At 36.8% G+C, this 10,485-nt stretch overlaps 1 protein-coding gene and 1 long non-coding RNA gene across 2 annotated transcripts; both read right to left on the bottom strand.

Annotated features, from left to right (window-relative positions):
* Nucleotides 1–3,202: 3,202 nt before the first annotated feature.
* On the bottom strand, nucleotides 3,203–8,098 carry LOC112183589 (Golgi SNAP receptor complex member 1-2). The gene is made up of 6 exons (XM_024321986.2): nucleotides 7,782–8,098; nucleotides 6,612–6,808; nucleotides 5,634–5,723; nucleotides 5,452–5,523; nucleotides 3,550–3,679; nucleotides 3,203–3,467 (listed from the first exon to the last, which is right to left on the bottom strand). The coding sequence occupies exons 1-6, from the start codon at nucleotides 7,915–7,917 to the stop codon at nucleotides 3,370–3,372; spliced, it is 723 nt and encodes a 240-aa protein (XP_024177754.1). The 5' UTR covers nucleotides 7,918–8,098; the 3' UTR covers nucleotides 3,203–3,369.
* A 1,081-nt stretch (nucleotides 8,099–9,179) lies between these two features.
* Nucleotides 9,180–10,003, bottom strand: LOC121050420. The gene is made up of 2 exons (XR_005802929.1): nucleotides 9,970–10,003; nucleotides 9,180–9,377 (listed from the first exon to the last, which is right to left on the bottom strand). It is a non-coding gene; the product is annotated as an uncharacterized LOC121050420 (long non-coding RNA).
* Between the last annotated feature and the right edge of the window lie 482 nt (nucleotides 10,004–10,485).

Below are 10,485 nucleotides of genomic sequence, written 5' to 3' on the forward strand. Positions count from 1 at the left end.
CATAGATGACATCCTAGTCTTCTCCAAAAACAGAGAAGAACACATGAAGCACCTCCACAAGGTAACAAAGCTGATAGTCCAGCATGGAATTATCCTAGGAGAGAAGAAAATCTTCTTTATCCTCGATGAAGTTGATTTCCTAGGAATAAACATCAAGAATGGAGTCATAAAGCTCCAACCTCACATCCTCGAAAAGATCTGGAAGTTCCCAGACAAAATCCCTGATGCTAAGAGTCTAGAGAGATTCCTTGGTGTCATAAATTATGGGAGAGATTTCATCCCTAGAATCTCAGGGTTAACAGCAATGTTATCTCCCAAGACAAGTTCCAAAAGAAAATGGAACTTCACAGAAGATGATGAAAAGATCGTGAAGCAGATAAAAGACCTCTGCAAGAACCTCCCTCCTCTTCAACAACCAGAAGAGAATGATGAAATTATCCTCCAGACAGATGCGAGTGATAATTACTGGTCCGGTGTTGTTCTGGCGAGAGCGCCTGGAACTAACATTGAAAAGATCTGCAAATTTTGTAGTGGCAAGTTCAGCCCTGCAGAACTGAATTATCCCACAGGGGAAAAAGAGATTTTAGCTGTCAAGAAAACAATTTTAAATTCTCCAGCTTATCTGGGAAAAACCTTTACTGTCCGCACCGATTGTGCTAGAGTAAAGAATTTTAAAAATTTTAAACTTGACAAAGCTGCTGATAGAGGAAGATTAGCCAACTGGCAATTGTTTCTTAACCAATATGATTATACTGTTGAATTAATTGCAGGAAACAAGAACTATCTTCCAGACGCATTGACCAGAGAACTGGCAATGTTCAGCCAAAGAGAAGACGACGAAGGTCGTAATCCCAGAAGCAGAAGGACTGGGAAAGAACAGGAATCTGAAGAAGATCCAAAAGAAACCAAGGAGAAAATCCTTAAAAGGTTTCTGCTAAGCTCAAAAGGCTTGGCCTCAACTGATCAATCCCAGGGTAAAGGATTGGCTAGCCCGTCTCAAACGGCAGACGGTAAAGGCACATCAAGACCGTTGACGGCTGCTGCTTTGCCAAAAAGCAGACCAACTCCTAGTGGAGTTATAAATGTTTTTAATTACGAATTAAGAACTTTTGATACTCCTGTGTTCAGAACTGGCAGGAGACTAGCGTATCACCAGAAGGCAATCCTGGACAATCTCTTATTTGCCTTTCAAGAAAGAAGCAGTGGATTAATGTTCCCAGCTCTGTTTGCATTAGCTGAAGAACTCTACGAGAATGGTAGACCACAAGGTGAAGAGCTTCATACACAGCAGAGTGCTGTAAGGAAAGAAAAACTATCCTTCCTTGAAAGTCCAGAAAGTGCTAGGGTCCCTATCATAGCACTCAATGAATCAGACTGGTATGAATTCCATAATCTGATAGGAAGGCACAATCCTGAAAACCTAGTTCCTCCAACCCTCTTTATTGTCTCAGGACCATATGTTGGAAGATACCTGGTAAATGTTCAGAGTGAACATCCTCAAGAACACAAGCTATGGCTTGTTGAAAATGGTTTTGTCCATAATTTATGGACTAAAACTAATGATGATCTAAGAGGCTTACCGCCTATTATTGTCAACACAGTCAAGAACATCAGAAAAGACAACTGTATGCTTCGTCTGAAGTTTAGATCCACACCTCCTGAATGGATCCAGAAGACAGATGGTGAAGTTGAATATATTCCTCCATATCATTATGTGAGAGTTATTCAAAGAAGATATCTTCAACCAGCCTGTGTAGCATACAACGGCCAACCAAATTCTAGCATTCCCTGGATGAAGGCTATGGCTCTTGACTACATCAAAAAGATCATCTCTGAAGACATCAACAACACATTCCTGGCAGCAGGAGAAAAGACAATTATCACTGCTTACGATCATCCTGACGTAGTCAGCAGCGATATATTCCTATCTCTAACCAGAAAAGAGATAGACTCGACAATGGCATGCATGCGGTGGGTAGAAAAGCTTGAAAATGACAACCACTACAAGATGTATGTTGATACTGACGTCGAGGATAATGCAACAACAACTCGCATGGCCCAGACAGACAACAACTCCTTTGTCTTTGGCCTCCATTCTGAAACGGACGAGAACATGTGAAGCTACAGGTGAAGAATCAGCACCAAAATAGCAACTGTAGAACTTTAGACTTTTCTAAAGCTACTTTTGCTTTTTCCTTTTCAAAAAGAAAAGGTTAAGTGAAAAACATTTCACTTTTTCCTTTTGCTTTTCCCTGACCGACCTCCACTAGCAGGAGCACTACGAAAAGCAGAAGTCACGGAGTTGTCCTGTACATTTTTGTATTTTGAATTCTAGTTTGAGTTCCGCTCCCTATATAAGGAGCTTCAGCTTCTCTTAGAAGGCATTCGAAGTTTAGATCAGAAAAAACTCCTCTGATAATAAAAATAGTAGAATAGCAGTGTGCTTCCTTTCCTGTTTAGATGTGAAGTAGTGTGCTTCCAATACAAGTAAGTAACTGTTCTCATTCTTATGAATAGCTAAACAGTTTTTGCTGTTTACCTGAGAATGAGGCTCTGATTGTTTAAAGTTTTATATGTATATTTGAATAAATAAATTCAGATGGATGTTCACCCACTTCTTTAATTTATAAAATGTTTATGTCATTATCTTTACATATTGCAATCATCTATATCATGCATAGTTTACTATGTCAAAGTTTGAACATTCGAATGCATGCATCCCATGGAAAGCTAAAGTTCTAAAGCTTTACTGTTCAGCCAAAAGAATCAGTTTTAAAACAGAAAAATTAGGACAAGCAGCAGTGATTCCGCCCTGTGAGTAGCCGTTTAGACAGGAAGTCGTTAGGCGAAATGTGGCATGTTGAAGGCTAGTCTTGTTTTTGTTTTAATGTTTTTTGTTGTTTCCTTTTGACTGAATAGAACGGTAGAAGAATCTAAGGTCAACATAGGATACAGATGGCATTTGTTTGTTAAAACTATCCCTGTTAGTCTTTGACTTTTGTCAATAGTGAAATACCAAAGTGTTGGGCAGTTGGGAAAAATACCAAGGATTTTTGGGTATGCGGGAATTACCCCTTTAAAAATATTATTCACCAAACACGAAACTGTTTTAATTCACAGCTGATTATTCTCACAACACAGCAGCAGCAGTTTTTTTTTTTAAAAGTCACAGCAATCCCAAACTAGCCCCAAATGGTAAATGTATCTAGAAGCCAAAAAGTAACTGATTGCAACGGCACCAGAATAGGTACCAAAACCTATAAACAGATAAACTCAAATGATCCCGAGAAATTACATAAGCAAAATTCCCTAGAGAGTAGAGAGTCACCATCATTTATAATTTTCTGTATCAGTATATCATTTATATATCTATTTTGAAAGCCAGTAGATGATAAGAAACAAGGTACAAGCTGCAATGACTGCAGACAGAATAATTGTGTCTCTGGATCGCCTCCTTTTAATTGAACCTGTGAGCAGTAGAAAGCAAATGAATAATATGGTGGATCAGAAATGAAACTGAACCAGAAATGGTATAATATAGTATAGTACCAAGTAGGCCACGGATAACAGGGAACTTGTCACTTAGATTCTTCACTTTGCCTTGAACATCTCCAAACAACGCCCTTTGAGAGCCCAAGACTGCCCTTGTTGTTTGAGCCTGACTGATCACCTCATCTATCTGCAAAAATAGGAACATATGGATCAATGAAGATTTTTCTCCCATGGGTCAAAAGATACAAAATTTGCTTCTACCAACTTTCAATTAAAGGAAAAATTTGAGCCCAATATTTAATGAATTGGAATATTTAAATCAGTGTAATGAACTAGCACTAGAAATACAGACTACTTCAAGCATTTTATGTTGTAGGCAGAGGTAAGTATCATGCCAAACCTGCGCAAGCTTATAGCATTATTTTGCCAATATGTCATCAGTACATAGTATAGCAAGTGATACGGTTTGACCTTGAACCTAGTACTGATCCTGGAATTAATGTGGGACCATCTCCATCTTGCTAGTCATCTAGACAGTCCCATACCACTTCCCAGCATTGGTACTGGGTTTGTCCCACACCACACCATGGGAACCACTGCATATGATATTCATCAACAAAGTTGATGAGAGAGAGAGAGCACTTGCATTACTATGGCCAACACAAGCCCTTTGTTCCCCACATAATAACATAGGTATAGTTTTACACCTTGTAATTATAAATTACCTTTATAATTAGTGAAATGACCTGGGACCGTCTACCGGAAAAAGAAACAGCATAAGTCAAAGACAAGGTAAGACCGGTAATATTTAAAAAAAAACTGCCAGCTTGTTGAAAGCTATTAAGAGGATCTACAAAAGTTAATGAGAAAACAAGTCATAATGTCCTAAAGTGGATGAGAAACTTTAACTTTTTATATCAGTTAAGAACATCAGTACGAAAATTGGCTACTCGACCATTTGTATTTTGCTTGGACCTGAGACCATGTGGTTTATTATGCAAGACTTCATAGAAGTCCTTACAGAACTATTCTATTGAGTGGCTGTGCTTCCTCTTCGAAAATATCAAAGTGTCTAACAATAGTGGTTCTTTATGACTTCCATACATAATTGGTGTAGAGTGGAAACCAATTGGATACTTGCGTCCTGATGGCAAAAGGTCCGGGAAAGTTTCAATTTGGTTTTCCTTGAGGACATGAAAGATCAATATAACAGTTCTAACAGGTTGCTTTTTGAAGGGGGAAAATCAACACAAATGAAATTCTGAAGCTGCAGGTCCAGAAACTCTGATCATGAACCAACAATGCGGGGGGCCAGAAAAAAAAATATTGGGATCATAAAAATAAACAGAACCCAAAATTTAGGTATCAAACTTTATTTACAGACCCAAATGCAACATAACTTTGTAAGAGTATCCTTAATTATAGTTACTATCCATTATCCAACTATTCCAACTACGAGAACAAAATTGGTCATGTAAGCCATATCTACTATCTGAGCAATTATAGGTACTCTCACATACCCATCTTTTCTTTCTTTTTTCCTTCTCTAAAGGTCTTGACATAATCATCTTGAACTTCTTTCCTAATCTTATTCTCAGTCTGTACTAACTCTCAGTCCTAACTGGTGAACTTCTTTGATTATCAACTTTTATGTTGCTCCTTAAATGCTTTAATGTCCAAATATGCTTAAGTAGCATTAAATCAGAATTTTGTTTGAAATATAAACTCTCTTGCTAGTAAGGACCAAGAACTGCATCAATCTTGACCAAGGTTTGGAAGAGCTTATGAGATGGAAGAAAGCTCCCCCACATTGTGTGTCCATATATTAAATAAGCCTCGAATGAACCAATAAAATTAAAATAAAAAAAGAAAAAAAATTGTTCTCTGGAAAATGCAAACTGGGAAATCTCCTAGTTCAAAACCTGACATGTATAGTTAACAAATAGCACTTAAACTTACATGAGATACACTTCCATGGATAGCAGCTCTCTCCCGTAGTATTTGCATTCTTGGAGACATACTCCCAGATGCCTGCAAGAAGACAGGCAAAACAAGCTAGAATTTAGACTAAAAATACAAAATCCAGCACTAGAAATGAATGAGAAATATAAAAGACACATGTGAGTTTGGATCACGCTCACCTTGTACTCGCTAATGTCATCCCTGACAGAAGTTAGAAGCTCCGCATGTTCCCTCAATGAATTTATGTTCCCTTTGATTCGTCTGAACTCCTAAAGAAAAATTACCAGTTGCTTAATGGAAAAGATTTCATGGCCTTCGAATTTCTCAAATGGTAAAATGCATATTACAGCAGTAAATACATTAAAGTTTAGGTAGCAAGCTTTAGTCTTGGCAAATCTTATAAAAATGACAACGGAATATACTATATAGGAACTTGACTGCTGATATACATAGCATAACTGTTATTGTGGTATAAATAAAACATTTTGTTTCAAAGAAAAGGTCTACTACTCGTCATCCTTCTACAGACAATGGGAGATAGGAAGCTGTTGCACGTTGCATCTCAGACTCTTAGTGGAGCAACAAGAAGAAAGAACTGGTTGAAGCTTCTCTTGCACATCAAATCAATTGTAACTGTTGCAAAATGGTAGCAAGCAACATGTCCTAGTTAAAGAAATCTAATTGAATGATGAGCGATCAAGCCACCAGGACGAGTTGGATGCAGAATGGAAAGTCCAAAACTATCTCTACTTCTAATAGCATATAAGTCCCCCATTTCACAATTTGTTTTGTTTTTATGTTTTTAATATTTAGCACATAGGAAGCTGAGGCAAGTTGGGGAGGATATTCAAAACCAATTTTGGTGACATTTAACAGTAACCTTTTCATTCCTCTCATCTTCTGCCCTTTAAGGAGAAGAGTGAGTTTGGTCATATATACTCATTCCATTCTTGAATAAATTCATGTAGTAAATATAGTATATGAATGGTGTATCCTAATCCTAGGCTGAGGAAAGCACACATTACTATCTCCATGAACATATTAATACCAAAAATAGTTCTCAAGTAAAGCTGACTGTGAGATGCAGAAGAAAAGAGCAAAAAAAAATCATAGAAATTTGAAAATTATAAACAAAGAAAAGTAAAGAAAAGGCAAACCTGAGTAAACTCATGAAGTATGTCTCTATGCCTTGCTAGCTTCTGAGTAACAGAAGTAGCTGGTGTAGCAGAAGCAGCACATCGGCTCATTGAATCATTTATATCCAATAGCTTCTCGAGCAAAGACTGGATTTCCATTTCCATAGACTTCCATGACCTGCTGGACCCAACAGGTGGTGACCCAGATTCCACATAACCTGATTTCAAAAATTTATATTATGCTAAAGATGACGTCCTGACCAATCTTCTAATGCATATCAATGATCACGTTTCAACTACAAAATGTCTAATAGTCCCATATTAAGCTAAAATTTATAGCAGTATAAGAAATTTTAATGAGTGAAGATGATGACCCGGTTTTTGTATTAGCCTGCATTGTGCAGCAACTACTCTATCGTCATGCAATAACTAAAAAGTTAAAACTGTTTTCATCATTATCTGTTCATTTACTTTATTCACTTAGAAAAATGAGCGAGAGAAAGAGAACCTTTTAGTAAGATCCTATAACAAGATGGATTTTGATTACTAAATAATAAGTTAACAAAATGCCATCGATGCAAACTGCAACCTACCTAAAAGCATAGCAATTCTAAGTATCAACTAATTAATACAAGGCCTCCTCCATAAACACTACTTCTAGATGGCTTTGGTCTTTCAAAACTTCATTTGTCCTCTGATATCTTTATCATTAACAAAAATGCAAATGAACCAGAAGTAGCAACTACAATAAAACCCCTAAACCACGATCTTCTCAACAGAATGCAAATCAACAAAGAATTGAAACTACGCTGCCCTCTAAACTAGTACGATCGACGAGATAAGATCCCTAGTTGACCAAAACGGAACACTAAACTCTGTCCCTCAAGATTGAACCTTTGCAATCTCTGATGCTAAATTGCCAGAACTACGAAACTGGGTCATCCCCATTTTTTCTCCTACTTGCCACTAAACACAGATTCAGCAACAGGGTCACCCCAATTTTCCAAACAACTCACCAAACCCATCACAACCCACCAATCACTTACCTAACCAAAATGCAATGCACACACCACAACCCAAAATTGAAGAAACCCAAAACACAGAGCAGCTTCCATTCAAAAACCAACCAACAAATTACACCAAAAATAGAATAATAAAAGAAGAAGAACAAGAAGAAGAAGAAGAATGAACCTCCTCCTTGTGTGAACCGAGCTCCGAGTTTAGCATAAGAAGAAAGCTTGACGTCAAGATCTCCCTCGATCTTGCGGGCCTCTCTCCTCAGCTCCTCCCACCCCGATTCCTGTAGCTCCAGACTCGAATCCGTCATTTGGATCTCTCTCTCTCTCTCTCTCTCTCTCTCTCCAATTCGGATCCCGGATCGACCCGTTTCGCCTTGTCTGGATCCTGTCTCGTTGATCCGAGACTATCACCGCTTCTACCCTTCAGTTATTTACAGTTAACTTCAACACAACATTTTCCAGATTTTCGAGTTTCAATTCTGCTTTGCATTCTCTTTTCCCTTCTGGGAAGCAGAATCGACGGTGGAGATCTCGTCCGGTCGGTGATTGCAAGCCGTTGATCTGGGTCGTCCAGGTAGGTGACTGGAGAGAAGGGTCCCAGGCAATCTTGATGACGTGGGATCTAATCTTGTATAGGATGAGTAACGTGGCAGTTCCTCAATGGGTTTTGTCGGAGGTAACAGTGGGCTGCAAAGTTGGGCTGGTTTAGCATACAATAACCGTTGCTTAATTACCATTGTCAACTTAAGAATTTGTAACTAGTGATGATATTGTGGAGTCTTAATTCAGCAAATGATACTCATTGGAGATTTTAACGATTTTGTTGTCTTCAGTTCTCAACAATATGTCAATATGTGTGCAATGCGACATACGAAAGGATGTATTTGAATGCCAAATCAACCTATTTTATTGAGCTTGTGATTTGGTTTGGTTTGATAGTGGGTAAGGACATTATACGTCCAATCAAAGTGGACACATGTTTCGACCTGTGTTTGGGGCTTTGGGCCTTTGTTTGGTGGTTTTTCTTTAGAACCAAGAGATCCATTCTATATTATCCACAGTTTCACAAGCCAAGTTTTTCAAATCTATTCGTTATTAATTATAACATGATCTCGAATTATGGTACACGTGGTGATTCGAGTTGATATGACTTATATGAGTCAATGACCACTAACTACAATTGTTAATATTTTTTCTCCATGCGCAAAAGTGGAGGAAGCGGTCTCCGTGCGGACATATTGGAGGAAACATCACTGTTAATGACGTTAGTTCAAATTGTAGGAAAAGACAAGATTTTGATAAACTTTAGTATATTTACAGAATATGCCACCGCTTCTTTCAGAATTCATTTCTTAGTATTTCTTTTATTTACTCTATCAAAATTTCACTAATCCACATTACCAAAAGTACAAAACAATTATAAATTTTGAATTATTGAAATTATCTTGTTCAGATCAAAACCCACTTATTTACATGCTTCAAATTGTAGCGGATAAACACAGACCAAGCTCAAATTTTCCAATATCTCTAAAAATAATCCAACTTTCATAATTGAAGTAGTGAAAACCTGTTTCCCATCAAGCCAAAACATAGGGTATGTTAAATTTTAAAAAGTGAAGTTAACATGATGATATTAATGAACTTACAGATTTCACTGTTTTCTACTCAGCAAATTGACAATCTTTGAAATAAAAAGCATATGCATTTTACCTACATACATTCTATAGCACTTTTGACTTGGGGAATCAACTAAACAGAAGATATTGGCCTGCACAAAGAATTTACACATCAATAATTGTAGATATAGTTATTCACCAAGTTGAATCATGAAAGAACTTGAACTTCACAACTAACAGCAACCCAAATGGCAAAGTAGAATCCAGACCTAAGACTAATCTTAATTCTCAATACTGCATAACTAATCCTACTGATCCTTAGTAGATTTGCGTAGATCTCTTAACAACAGCCTAGTATTGTGGCAAAAAGAGCTAACAGATAATACATTCGTATCTCTCCTAGTGGTGTAAACTAAACATTACAGAACTCTATTGAATATATTCTACTGACCTCTAGTAGAATATGACAATATGTAATTCAAAAAGGTTATAGCATGTATATAGTGCACAATTTTATTGTAACTACAATCAAAACAAAATAACCATGTATAAAATAACTAACCTCATATCACTCCCTTATTGTTATGAAACTTTACTGACAATTTTTTTTTTTTTTAAAGAGGATCAAAGGTTAACAAATGCTACTGACTTTTAGGAACAATATTGCAAATGCTACTGACCATCAATAACAAGCCTACTACCAATAATATTTCTACTAGAAGTATATTTACGTAGTTTACTGACCTTCAATAACAATATTCTGAGTTGTTAATGACTGCCAGTAGCATTTACAATTGTACTGACTGTCAGTTGCATTCACAATTGTACTGACTGTCAGTAACGTTAACAATTGTACTGACTGTCAGTATCAGTTGAGAATCATAGACAACTATTAGGGATAGCAAATATGATATGTTATTGAACTGTTATATGGTAAATAACATTAAATCTCTTCTCAAACCTCAAAGTAATAACCACCTTAAAATTTTGAGCAAAATAGCAAAGCAACATGCGAAGACATGTATTATTAAATTCTGCTGCACCTCAGTAACTAACTAAAAAACTCAACCCAGAAGATAAACATATTGTCGTTCAGATCCAAACAATCAACATAGGTATCTTTTGACAATAAAGATACATATAGTTTATAATCTTTTGTTGAGTTGGGTCTCAAAACAAAAATTTGAATAGATGAAAACACAAATTAATAGAAAATTTCATATCATACAGAGAAATGCAAAATAGAGAAATACATACCTC

This window comes from Rosa chinensis, chromosome 1 (genome assembly GCF_002994745.2).
Source record: "Rosa chinensis cultivar Old Blush chromosome 1, RchiOBHm-V2, whole genome shotgun sequence".
NCBI lineage: Eukaryota > Viridiplantae > Streptophyta > Magnoliopsida > Rosales > Rosaceae > Rosa > Rosa chinensis.